Source organism: Hyla sarda, chromosome 10 (genome assembly GCF_029499605.1).
Source record: "Hyla sarda isolate aHylSar1 chromosome 10, aHylSar1.hap1, whole genome shotgun sequence".
NCBI lineage: Eukaryota > Metazoa > Chordata > Amphibia > Anura > Hylidae > Hyla > Hyla sarda.
Window position 1 is genome coordinate 42,240,456 of NC_079198.1, and position 13,811 is coordinate 42,254,266.

At 40.5% G+C, this 13,811-nt stretch overlaps 1 protein-coding gene across 1 annotated transcript in view; it reads right to left on the reverse strand.

The window, feature by feature from the left end:
• Positions 1-927: 927 nt before the first annotated feature.
• FOXR1 (forkhead box R1) overlaps positions 928-13,811 on the reverse strand; it is an 85,559-nt gene continuing 72,675 nt past the window's right edge. The window contains exons 4-7 of the mRNA XM_056541702.1: positions 12,269-12,495; positions 10,458-10,678; positions 3,264-3,496; positions 928-1,155 (exon numbers count right to left, since the gene is read on the reverse strand). Of these exons, the coding sequence (XP_056397677.1) occupies positions 1,127-1,155; positions 3,264-3,496; positions 10,458-10,678; positions 12,269-12,495 (710 nt within the window). The 3' untranslated portion in view covers positions 928-1,126. The remainder of the gene's footprint in view (positions 1,156-3,263; positions 3,497-10,457; positions 10,679-12,268; positions 12,496-13,811) is intronic.

Genomic DNA, 13,811 nt, shown 5'->3' on the forward strand with positions numbered 1-13,811 from the left:
CTAAATGCTTTTTTCTCGTATGTGAGGGAGTATTCAATCATCCGTAAGGAATGCCCTACACCACGGGCGTCTGTCACGCCAAGTAGGGAACCTGTTAAAAATGTGAACCTCCTGCTGCTGCTGTCACCTGAGCCCACCTCAGCTTAGAACATAGAGTGGCCCCACCTAATACATCCATGCTACAGCCATAATGCTCCTCATTGGCGGTTGTGTTCCCTGGCTTGAAGTAGCATCAGCAAAATTGGCCCCCATCGGCCCCTCCTTTTTTGTTGCTCTGCCTTAAGCCATGCCCATGGCCCATGCCCCAGATCTTTTGGAGACCAAGCAATGCCCCTGCTGGTGCTAGGACCGCTCGGAAGCGAGTCATCTCATTAAAAACATTTAAAATAGAATGTAGACTCAGCTCACACATTTCTAGCCTGCAAGGCTAGAGGACAATTGAGGGTGCCTAATGAGTGTAGCAGACTAGAGATGTCTGATCCTCCACTCCGTACACTTCTTAACGTTTTTAAATGTCTGTGTTTTTCCTGTGTAAAATAAAGATTTTCATCCTAACCTAGTTGGTGTACGTTATTCCATGACTGCTTGCCTTTTCTTCTTTTAATACATACACACATCTATCATACATACTGTACATCTATCATACATACACACACATCCATCCATCATACACATATTCTTCTCTACATTGCTGGAGCTGTAGCAGGGTTGGAGGCAGGGAATCAGGACATGTTAACAGGGGCTTGAAGCAGACATGTGTGCCTGTGCCTGGCCTCTTCAGCTCTGCCCTGTACTAATTTTTTTCCACGGTGGCATAAAAAAAAAAAAAAAAAAAAAGTTGTTTGGGGGAGGGGTTTAGGGAACTATTTCAATTACCCCATTGCCTCCCTCCTGGATCTGCCACTGTATCATTACAGATTATCAGACCATAATATTTTATACAAAATACCAAAAAGGAAATAAATTGTAGATTAAATATTATTTTAACGTGAAGAACATCTGATAAACAAAGTGCAATACAAGTGAGAGAACACATAAAAGAAAAAAGTCCTTGAATTCAGGAAGACTTTAAATTAATTCTTTAAATTATTTAGGGTCTGCTAAAAATGCAGCCAAGACAGGAGCTTTACATCCCAAACATCAATTCCATCAGTGCTGAAAAATGAAAGAAAGCTTAATTAATAGTCCTTATTCATCTGTTAGATTCCATACATAAACAAACACAACAAAGATGATTTTTATGCTGTCTGTAAAAAAAATAAAAATGATTTTAAGATTTTTGCGTCCATATAGGAAGCCTTGCCAAAGCTTAGTATACAATAAGGTGCAATATATATTTTAGCCACATATACAGGGAGATTTATCGAAATTTATGCAGAGGAACAGTAGAACAGCTACCCATAACAACAAATTTAATTCCAGCTTTTATTTTTAGGGGCAATTTAAAAACTAAAGAAGCAATCTGATTGGTTGATGGGCAGTTCCCCTGTTCCACTGCAAAGATTTTGATCAATCTACCCCACAGTGTTTAGAAACTTTTTTAATTTTTAAGACTTACATATTCTACACCTTTTAACCACTAAACGACATAGAACGTAAATGTACATCTTGGCGCTGATGTCTGCCATTAACCTCTCAGATACTGTAATCAATGCTAATTATCTGCAGCAATGCGGCACATCTACTTTCTCTGTAGCATACAGCAGCTGAGAAGTACTGGAAGGTTTAAGAGTCTATTCACACAGCAGAATCTCTGAAATGAAAGCCCAATACACTATTTAATTTCTGGCAGAATTTCGCCATGTGAATAGGCCCTTAAGCCTTCCAGTACATATCAGCTGCTGTATGCTACAGAGAAAGTTAAAATAACTATTCAAGTCTGATCATAGTGCTCTCTGCTGATACCTCTGTCAGTGTCAGGAACTGTCCAGATTAGGAGCAAATCCCCATTGCAAACCTCTCCTGCTCCAGACAATTCCTGACATGGACAGAGGTGTCAGCAGAGAGCACTGTGGTCAGACTGAAAAGAACTACTCAACTTCCTCTGGAGCATACAGCAGCTAATAAGTACTGGAAGGCTTAACAGAAGTAAGTTACATATCTTTTTAACTTTCTGGAACCAGTTGATTTGAAAAGAGAGAAAAAGTTTTCCCCCAGAGTACCCCTTTAAAAGGGTTAAAAACTAATAAAAATAAGAAAAATACCATGAATAGTTTCTCTGTAGAAAAATATATGCAGTATAACTTGTAGAAACATTTTTATATTTGTTTATTATATATTAAATTGCATTTTACCATTATAAGGCTGTGGTCACACACAGCTGTTTTTTTTTTCTTAAACTGTCACTGTAGGAATTGGAAATATAAGGCTATGTTCACACAATGGAACGTCCACACGGAAAATCTCTGAGTGGACATTCTGGAGACTGCAGGACTGCACAGGAATGCGCAGTCTCTTAGGTGGCCATGCATTTCGTGCGGAGTCTGCAAAAAGCATAAACAGGCTCATTCTGATATTCCGTCGTGTGCGCAGCACAGCAGAATCCTGTTAAATTCAATGTGATTGCTGAATTCCAATGCAGAATTCCGCACAAAAATTCCAAGGTGTGAACATAGCCGAAAAGCAAGCACTTCTAGTTCTGCATTCTATGGGATCTTCTTTTTCTGGCTTTAGTTAAAAAACTGTTGCGTTAACAGAAACCTTAGGGTATGTTCACACAATGAAAATTGGAGATTTAGCAGCAGCAGCAGAGTCCCAGCAATATCAATGGGATTCTGCTGCATTGTGCACATGGCGGAATTCCCACAGCAGATATTACTGCTGTGAAAATCCTGATTCCCGAGTCTGCAAAAAGAATAAACAAGTCTATTCTTTCTGTGGAGTCCTCATGGAAATGCACCGCCATCTATGAGATGGCGCATTCCTGAGTGGTTCTAGCCCTGGAATGCTCTGCCGGTGCTCCGCTGTCAGGGGAAAGTCTGCGCAGAAATTTTCTGTGCAGACACTGCCTTGTGAACATAGCCTTAGAGGTATACTCAAACATGGCATATTTGTGGCAGAAATTTTATCTACCATCTAAAGAATTTTTCAGTTGCAGGATTTTCAACAATCTCCCAAATGTGAACATTTGCACAAGTCTGATCTTCTTTAAGTGTGAAAATGCTTTTACAGGAGTCATTATTGCCTGTAGAAATGACCTCTGATGTAGTATATTACTGTGAACAGTTACTAAAATATCAGTGGTGTCAAATCTTTAGCATCACCTGGTTTATTCATGCTTCTGCGCAATACGTGCAATAGCTCATCAGATAAAGCATGCATTTCTGTTCTGAACTTTCTTCTCCCTTGCCGTGTTAGTTTCCACAAACAAGAACGTCGTGGGCCTTCAGGACAGACCCAACCAGCACTTTTCTCAAAACTGCTGCTGAAGCAGAGGTTGTGTCGTACAGTGTTTTTCCAGCCATCTGGAGCAACCCGAAAGAATGGGAAATGCTCTCTAAGAAGAGAAGAACAAGGAAAATTACTGACAGATGTACTTAAAGGGGTACTCCACTTTAGCTAAACTTCATCCATATCCCTTTTGCAGTCTTGGAATATACCTGATAGGAACTGCAACATAACTACAGCAGACAGGATTTTTTTTTTTTTTTTTTTTTTTTAAACTGAATCTGGGAAGTTATGTTCTAGCCTAAGGTAGGAAAAAATCCAGAAAATCACCCACAGAAAACAATGTCCCAGATTTACTAAACTGACTGTTTAGTTCTTAGAGGGATATTCCAGCATCAGAAAATTGTATATAAGTACATCTAGGCTGTGTTTAGAAGTTGCAGTTATTTCTACATATTTGCCAAAATTATGCATTGTTTGGTGCAATTTCAGAAGAAAAACATGGCAAAACCCTGTAAACCACAATGTATGAACATAGCCTTGGAGAGAGTGAGATGTGTTTATAGCAGGCTACCTTGTAATGAATAATTACAGGCTATGAGTTCAGCAGGTGCTGCAACATCAATGACAGATATTCTGCTGTGAAATTGTATGTTCTGCCAACAGCAATGGGCAAGAGTGCTGTAGGAGTGGGAGTAGGAGGACCATTCTGAAGAGCTTAGGGAAAGCAAAGGATTCTGAGAAGGATAGTTCTGAGCAACTGCTCAACTAGGAAGTACTGGACTAAGATCTCCCCAAAAATGGATTTTTGATTGTTTCAGAACAGGGGCAGACCGTTATGGAATGCTATATGCTTCTGCAGTATTTTTGTTTTTTAACCTGGCATCTGAGTTCCCCTTAAAGGGGTACTCCGGTGGAAAACTATTTTCTGTTGCTGTTGCTGTTTTCTGTCTGACCACAGTGCTCACGCTAACACATCTGTCCATGTGAGGAACTGTCCAGAGTAGGAGAGGTTTGCTATGGTGATTTGCTCCTACTCTGGACAGTTCCTGACACAGACAGAGGTGTCAGCAGAGAGCACTTTGGTCAGACAGAAAAGAGTAACTCAACTTCCTCTGTAGTATAGAGCAGCTGTTATGTACTGGAAGGATTAGGATTTTTTAATAGAAGTAATTTACAAATCTATGAAGAAAGCAGGTAGATGCCAGCGATTAAGAAACTTCACCTTTATTGGAACCACGTAAAATCATCGACATGGAGAGACCTCAATAAGACAAACATTTAAAATTCCAGGAATCAGCGCCAAGCATGACGCATTTCAGGTCATGTGACCTTTTATCAGATGCATGGTGGGAAGCAGAAGTGTGGGGGAAAAATCCCAGAGTCCTAATGGAACAGGTGGGTAAGACTTCTATCCTATGAACCAGGGATTAACCCTGTCCGTTCCAAAAATAGAGACACCCTTCTGCTATACATAACAGGTATAAAATCATAAATCATTAAACACCTATAACTATAGTTATAAAATGAGTGTAAACAATATATATGAAACCTGTATATTTTTTAAGGAGACACAAAGTATATATTTGGAGGAAGAAGGTTGCAAGAACACTAATAATTATAAATAGTGATACAATAATTAATAATATATATAAAGGCATCAATGGCAACCTAAAACTATTTAGTAATGAAGGATGACGTCCGATTTTAAATTTAACCCATGTGGTTGAAATGTGCGCAAAGAGTAAATCCAAAAGATTTCTCTATTGCGTAATGATTTGATGCGGTTTCTGGTATATTTTCTGACATCAACCCCTTCTTTTCCAACATTGTTTGGTACGGAAGATACGTTGACGATGTCATCATAATTTGGTCGTCCTCAGAACACAGTGCTTCCTGTTTTGTTGATTACGTTAACAATAATCCTCATAATTAGTTTTTTACTTCAACCTGGCACAGATCCGTCACTCCAATTCTGGACATTTTACTTGATAGCAGACAGGGACGTGTTCACACTTCCACATACAGAAAATTGACTGCAGGTAACACCATCCTGCGCGTAGAGTCATGCCATCCAAAACATACGGTTTTAGCCGTTCCGGTGGGTGAACTGACTCGGGCTCGCAGAAATTGTTCCACAGATGAATCTTTTCAAATCGAATCGGATAATATTTTCCACCGTTTGGGTCAGAGAGGTTACCAGCCCTGGTGTCTGAACAGAGCCAAACGGAAAGTTTTACAAAAATCTAGAGATAGTCTCCTTACACCAAAACCTAATCAAACATTTTCGAATATGGTATCGAAGCCTACCTTTAACTCCACTTATAGTCTAGAATTCAATAGTATTAAATCTATTATTAACAAATTTCTACCTATCTTATGTCAGGATACCATCCTTGAAAAATTTATGCCATTTTTTAAATATTTATTGAGTAGACGAGCTCCTAATCTAGGTAATCTTTTATCTCCGAGTGCTTTGCCACTTGCTTCCGCTGCTGGTTCTCATTCATGGATTAAACTAAATGGTTTTTTTAAAGGAGTAGTCCAGTGGTGATTCAGTGGTGAGCAACTTATCCCCTATCCTAAGGATAGGGGATAAGTTGCAGATCGCGGGGGGTCCGACCGCTGGGGCCCCCTGCGATCTCCTGTACAGAGCCCCGACAGCCCGCGGGAAGGGGGCGTGTCGACCTCCGCACGAGGCGGCGGCCGACACGCCCCCTCAATACAACTCTATGGCAGAGCCGAAGCGCTGCCTTCGGCAATCTCCGGCTCTGCCATAGAGATGTATTGAGGGGGCGTGTCGGCCGTCGCCTCGTGCGGGGGTCGACACCCGCTATCTCGGCGGAGAGCCGGGGCCCCGTACAGAGAGATCGCAGGGGGCCCCAGCGGTCGGACCCCCCGCGATCTCAAACTTATCCCCTATCCTTAGGATAGGGGACAGGTTTTTCACCACTGGACTACCCCTTTAAATGCGGTTTACCTAGATGCGTTGTGTGTGTACATGCTGCCAAGACTTCTACGATTTCAATTCCTGATTCGAATTCTGTGCTGATTAAACAATTTATTAACTGCGAATCCACTCACGTAATATACAAAATAGATTGTAATAGCTGCAATGTATCTTATATCGGCAGCACTAAAAGAACCTTGAAAAAACGCATCCAAGAACATCTTAGAGCTATTGGCAGCAGTTCTTACACTAACGCATCAAATGTCTCTAAACACTTTAAAAATGTTCATGATGGCAATGTATCTCACTTTTCTTTCTCGGGTATTGAAATAGTTTGCTCACATGACAGAGGTGGAAACCGCATCAAATCATTACGCAATAGAGAAATCTTTAGGATTTACTCTTTGCGCACATTTCAACCACGTGGGTTAAATTTAAAATCGGACGTCATCCTTCATTACTAAATAGTTTTAGGTTGCCATTGATGCCTTATAAATGATTTTGAGGAGCTCAAGCATATAATGGCCTATAACCAAACCAGTTTTTCCCAACCAGGGTGTCTCCAGCTGTTGCAAATCTACAACTCCCAGCATGCCCAGACGAGTTTTGCAACAGCTGAAGACACCCTGGTTGGGAAACTCTGAATCAAACATTCCCAGAACAAAATAAAAGAAGAATAGAACTACAAAAGAAATTTTTTCACGTTCGTGTTTTCCTCCTCACATTCTAAAAATCATAACGTTTTCCATTTTCCACCTATATACCCATATAAGGGCTTGTTTTTTGCATCAGAAATCGTACTTTGTAATGACTGCAATCATTTCACCACAAACTCTATGGCAAAACCAGAAAAATTCTGATTCTACGCAGTGCACTTTTTGGTAAAAAGGACACTTTATTTTTATTCTGTAGGTCCATAGGGTAACAAGGATACCCAATTTATATAGGTTTTATTAAATTTTTCTACTTTAAAAAAATGATATCTACATGCACCAAAATTTGTGTGTAATCCCTTAACGACACAGGACGTATATTTACATCCTGCGCCGGCTCCCACGATATGAAGCATCACATCGGTCCCGGCGCTCATCAACGGCCGGGACCCGCGGCTAATACCACACATCGCCGATCGCAGCAATGTGCGGTATTAACCCTTTAGAAGCGGTGGTCAAAGCTGACCGCCGCTTCTAAAGCGAAAGTATCCCGGCTAGTCAGTCGGGCTGTTCGGGACTGCCGCGGTGAAATCGCGGTGTCCCGAACAGCTTACAGGACACCGGGAGGGCCCTCACCTGCCTCCTCGGTGTCCGATCCAGGCAGGAGCAGTCAAGCGCCGATAACACTGATCACTGGCGTGTTAATACACGCCAGTGATCAACATAGGAGATCAGTGTGTGCAGTGTTATAGGTCCCTATGGGACCTATGGGAAAAAAGTGTTAATAAAGGTAATTTAACCCCTTCCCTAATAAAAGTTTGAATCACCCCCCTTTTCCCATAAAAAAAAAATAACACAGTGTAAATAAAATTAAAAAAAACATGTGGTATCACCGCGCGCGTAAATGTCCGAACTATAAAAATATATCATTAATTAAACCGCACGGTCAATGGCGTACGCACAAAAAAAAATCCAAAGTCCAAAAAAGCGTATTTTGGTCACTTTTTATACCATTAAAAAATTAATAAAAAGTGATCAAAAAGTCCGATCATAACAAAAATCATACCATTAAAAACTTCAGATCACGGCGCAAAAAATTAGCCCTCATACCGCCCTGTACGTGGAAAAATAAAAAAAAGTTATAGGGGTCAGAAGATGACAATTTTAAACGTATAAATTTTCCTGCATGTAGTTATGATTTTTTCCAGAAGTACTACAAAATGAAACCTATATAAGTAGGGTATAATTTTAACCGTATGGACCTACAGAATAATGCTAAGGTGTCTTTTTTACCAAAATATTCACTACGTAGAAACAGAAGCCCCCAAAAGTTACAAAATGGCATTTTTTCTTCGATTTTGTCGCACAATGATTTTTTTTTCCGTTTCGCCGTGAATTTTTGGGTAAAATGACTAATGTCACTGGAAAGTAAAATTGGTGATGCAAAAAATAAGCCATAATATGGATTTTTAGGTGGAAAATTGAGAAGGTTATGATTTTTAAAAGGTAAGGAGGAAAAAAACGAAAGTGCAAAAACGGAAAAATCCTGAGTCCTTAAGGGGTTAAAATTGTCATCTTCTGACCCCTAAAAGTTTTTTGCGCCGTGATCTGAAGTTTTTATCGGTATCATTTTTCTTTTGACCGCTATTTACAAAAAAAATGTATATTATAAAAAATATGCTATTTTTTATAGTGCTTTTTTTTATTTGAGCCCCTGCCCTCCAAAATGTCTGTGCACGTCCCTGCCTATCACAATAGGCCCATTAAAATGAGTTACAAACACCCCAAAACCAGTCTACACGACCACACACAAATACGCTGCCACCATCTATCAGTAGGCCGATAGAACGCCTCCAATCATGCACAGATTCTCACACTATGCACTCTATGACACCAAAACTATGGTAACGGCACAAGCCACACATACACTTATACATCTATATAAGGCTATAGGGCTATAGCTTTGTTAGAGCATACAAGGCTACGCATTAAAGTTATGGCTTTAATGTACACAAAAGGTACAGTACTTAGTTACAAAAATGGTTAAAGAAATAGACATACAAACTGTGCAAAACAGTTAAATAAAATAAAGGGGGATAAAAATCAGAAAAGTACTCCACGACGTTAAGTATGGAAAAGTCCTAATCTGTCCTGGGGGCCAAGGAAGAAAATAAAGGCACAAGTCCATTCAGAATGGGCCCCAAACTTGTAACAATGAGCTGGGGTTGGAGCACCACTTTTATGGGGGCCGCAGAGGGTTGGGTTAAAAGGGAGGTCTCCAGTTTCTTCCTAGATCAGCCCACATCATCCTGCCTCCCAAATGTCCCAACCTCCTCTCAAACATTGATTGACAGTCCATAATTCCTAACTCCTCTCCTACCCAAAAGATGTGACATAGATAGCGGTACACTTATTGATACAGTGACATTATAACGCACATTTTGATAGGAGACATAATAGGGTACACACAGCTTAGGGATACATACAGATTAATCTATGGGTACAAGGGGGTCATGTTTGGGTTCTACATACAGCCTATTATTCGGGGATCATGATTCTGGGGGATATACAACTATGGCTACTAAGGGGAGCCCTGAAAACATATTTCTAAAACTGGGACATATTTCACTATAGGTAAGATGTAAACCGTTTGTTCACGTTGGCACCAACTGGCAGGATATGCGCGATTAACCCAATCAGCAAACAAGAGGAATTACTCAAGTTGAGACTCCTCACAGACTCCTCACAGCTAGGTGTCAAGGGATATGTAAAGTAACCACCAACAGAATACAAAACAGTACAGGGGGTATACAGACAATTTTTTTGCAAACAGTGCTCCATCATAAAGAGTTACTGTCAATTGAAAAAAACCTTTTGACATGTCGGGACATGTCAAAAGTTCAGAAAAGTTGAGAACCTCTGCCATCATGAGTTAAAAGCCAGTGAAATGCACAGCAGCGCTCTGCACTCCTCAGCTGACTGCTCCATCTGACTCATTTACTGCATAGACTAAAACAATGAATAAGTTGGATTTGATTGACAGCCAGAAAGTGACGTGTGCACTGTCGTGCACTTTAGATGTGGTCACACATGGTGTTACATATGTTGACAAATAACGTTACATATGTTGACAAATAATAAATGATAGTTATAAATTTTTGTCTTATGCCAACAACATACAGCATTGGATCGCTAGTTACAGTCATTCTAACACAACCTATCTGGTCTGTCTGGCAGCTTGTGAAACAAGTTGCAATATATGGTTCGCTTGACCAGGCCATTGTAAGCCCATATCAAATGAGATTTGTCTGATACCGAAAATGGCATAGCATTTTAGAGAAGTTCATAGTACAAATAGACAGTTCCACATTTCGGATAAATAGATTAGTATGATTTTATGTAAAGTACATGCTCTGGCTCCTATGAATTTTAACATGCACATAGGTTTCAGAATTTCACAATTCTACCTGACAAAGCTGTAAATTTGTTGTACGTTCAGACTGCCATCCACACTGTTCCGTAGAGCCAGTGATATCAAGTTGCAGTAATTTAAGGGAGGACGGGGCCAAGCTGCATATGGAGTTAGACTTTTTTGTACTTGACCCTTCTTGTACTCAACTTGACCATATGCTCTTTGCATGCGAGTGGATGGTGGGCTGGAGACAAAGCAGTGGTCATCTTCTGTTAACTGGTAAGAGTAAAAAAAGATGTTAAAACTACAGTAAAAATACAAAATATTGCATTACAAAACTAAAATTAATGTCCAGAAAAAAAAAAAATACTTTGCTTGACTTAGGGTGGGTTCACACTACGTTTTCTCCCATACAGGAGCGCATACGGCAGGGGGGGGGGAGCTAAAACCTCGCGCTCCCGTATGCCTTCGTATGCGCTCCCGTATGTTATTCATTTCAATGAGCTGGCCGGAGTGAAACGTTCGGTCCGGTTGGCTCATTTTTGCGCCGTATGCGCTTTTACAACCGGACCTAAAACTGTGGTCAACCACGGTTTGAGGTCCGGTCATAAAAGCGCATACGGCGCAAAAATGAGCCGACCGGACCGAACGTTTCACTCCGGCCGGCTCATTGAAATGAATGACATACGGGAGCGCATACGAAGGCATACGGGAGCGCGAGGTTTTAGCTCCCCCTGCCGTATGCGCTCCCGTATGGGAGAAAACGTAGTGTGAACCCAGCCTTAAAGGGATACTCCAGTTTATGAAAATGTACTATCCAAAGAATATGGGGGAAAAAAAAGTGTCTGACCACGGGGATTCCAACTGCGGGGACTCCCCACGATCTTCTGCGCGGGCTCCAGCACTCCTCATTTGGAGGATGGCAGGTACATGCCATTTACTATTATAAGGACATGGGTTTAACTTTTGAAAAAGGGTTGTGGCTAGAGAGATGTATATCCTCCCAATGAGTTTACTAATGAAAAAAAGCTAATTTCTGTTGCGTTTTCTGGAGCAAGCTACAAAAAAATGAAAGCCTACGCATAAATTATAGTGGAGAGGAATTTACTAACCAAAACACACCAAAATAGTAAGGGTGTGTTCACACTGAGGAATTCACGAGGAATAATTTCGATCAGGAAATTGTTGCTTTCTCCATCAAGCAGAATTCAAGTGGAATTTGAGCAGAATTCAAGTGGAATTTCCATGCGGAAATGAAGAGGAATGAAGGAGGAGGCTATTTAAACTACTTTTCTGAATTACGCTTGAATTCCGCTCGAAAACTATGTCGAGCAGAATTTTTTTTTACCATTGACTTCTATTGGATTCTGCTTGCGGATTCCACTTGAAGAATGAACATGTTCTTTTTTCAAGCGGAAAGAAATTCAGCGTCGGAATTCTGCTAGCAGAATTTCTGCAGTGTGAACAGGACAGCAGAAAAAACATTAAAGTCAATGGGCACAGAAGATGTGCATTAATTTGGAGCGGAGAATTCAAGAGGAATTACTCAAGTAAATTCCTCTTGAATTACTCAGTGTGAACGCACCCTAAAGATCAAACACAATAAACCTCGCACAGTGCAGTTCAAGAGGTCAGATGCTCAGCAAACTAATAAATTCTTGCCACTATATGTAATTGCAGCTGACATTTTGCACAGATCATTATTTTTTTAGAATATGAAGAACGATCTTACCATAATAATTTATGGAACTCATACATTCAAATTGGCAGTTAAATGTTTCACTTTTTTTTTTGTGTGGGGGGGGGGGGGGGGGGGAGTTATGACCAGAACACTGTACATATAAAAAAAGCAGCAAGTTAGTTTACCAGCTCACTGCTGGATGTTAAGGCGTCATCATCAGAATCTTCAATGGTTGAACAATCAACACTAGATCTTGTCTTGTTGTCTCGATTGATGGATTTGTAGGAAGGAATCATATGAGGCTTTGAAGGAATCATATGAGGCTTTGGAGGAAGAGGTGTAGATGCCTCTGGGCATTGCATTACAACATTAGGGTCTACAATGAGCCACAGGGTGGGATGGAAAGTGCTTTCTAGAAAAAAAAAAAACCAAAAGCACATATTTACACAATGTACTTTATTACACTAAAATAATAATACAGAGGCAGTCTGTGATGTAACTTTTTTGCAGATGGCGCTTTCCAAGCTCTGTAGTACTGGCAGTAAATGGAACACATGGTAAGTCATTGAAGCTGCCGCCGAAGCTGGCAAGCTCACCATAGGTGCGCTGCAATTCATATTCATGTACAGGATTTCATCAGGACTCGAATAAACAGTCAATTAAAGAGGGATAAGATGGAGAAGGCAGTCATTGGTACAGTATAGAATGTAAATATCCATGCCTCAATTCCAAACACACACACACCACATATGCAAACACTTTTGTACACTGGGGTAGTGTGGCTACAGTTCACACACACTCACTCTCTCTGTCAGCAGAATAGGACCAGGAGAGTGATTATTTAAAACTTGAATTCATAAACCTCTTAAATTTTTCACCACTAATGTGGCCTTGTTAAAGGGGTTATCCATCATAAGGTGATTTTAGTACGTACCTGCCAGACAGTAATCGACATGCTTAGGAAGCATCTGTGCTTGTCTTGGGGCTAAAATGGCTATGTTGTGAGATTACCATAACACTGTAGCTAGCTTTTTGTGAACTGGTATTTCCTGTTTGACTTTTTTTTTTTTTTTTTTTTTTTACTACAGATCCCAGAATTCGTTTTTCCTCCCTCCCACATATCAGCCACCCCACCCATTGAAACATAAATGAGCTGCATCCATTCAAAAGACCTGTGGTTTTCAATCAGGGTGCCTACAGCTGTTGCATTAGTTGCAGATTGATCTCTCTTCCACCAAGCGATTCCTCCACCCATTGAAGCAGACTAGTGAGTCAGGTCTAGTCTCAGATTTTTCCCAGGTTGCAACGCGGCCAACAGTCATTTTGTATGCTGATAAAATAAATATTGGGGTGAAAATCACAGAAGAATTGTGAGAAAACCATCACACACACAGGTACAGACACTATATTATGAACTATCTCGTTCTTTGAGCCATACATATGCTCCTATAATTCTCCACAAACCCACACACCAGAATAGACAAAAGGTACATCCAATAGACCTGTCTGTTTACTTTTTTGGGTGCAGTCATTGGTTCGCTGTCCACTGACCCGTATGAGCGTCGGAAGCTGTGTGATCAGTTAGGCTGTTTTTTGACACTTTTCTGTGGGTATCAGCTTTTTAAACAGGTCAGTTTATTGCCAACTATGCCATCATTGAACTAGACTTTGAGATACCATCATGGTCTCTTTTAATAATATTGGCTACCATATTACATATTCTCCTAC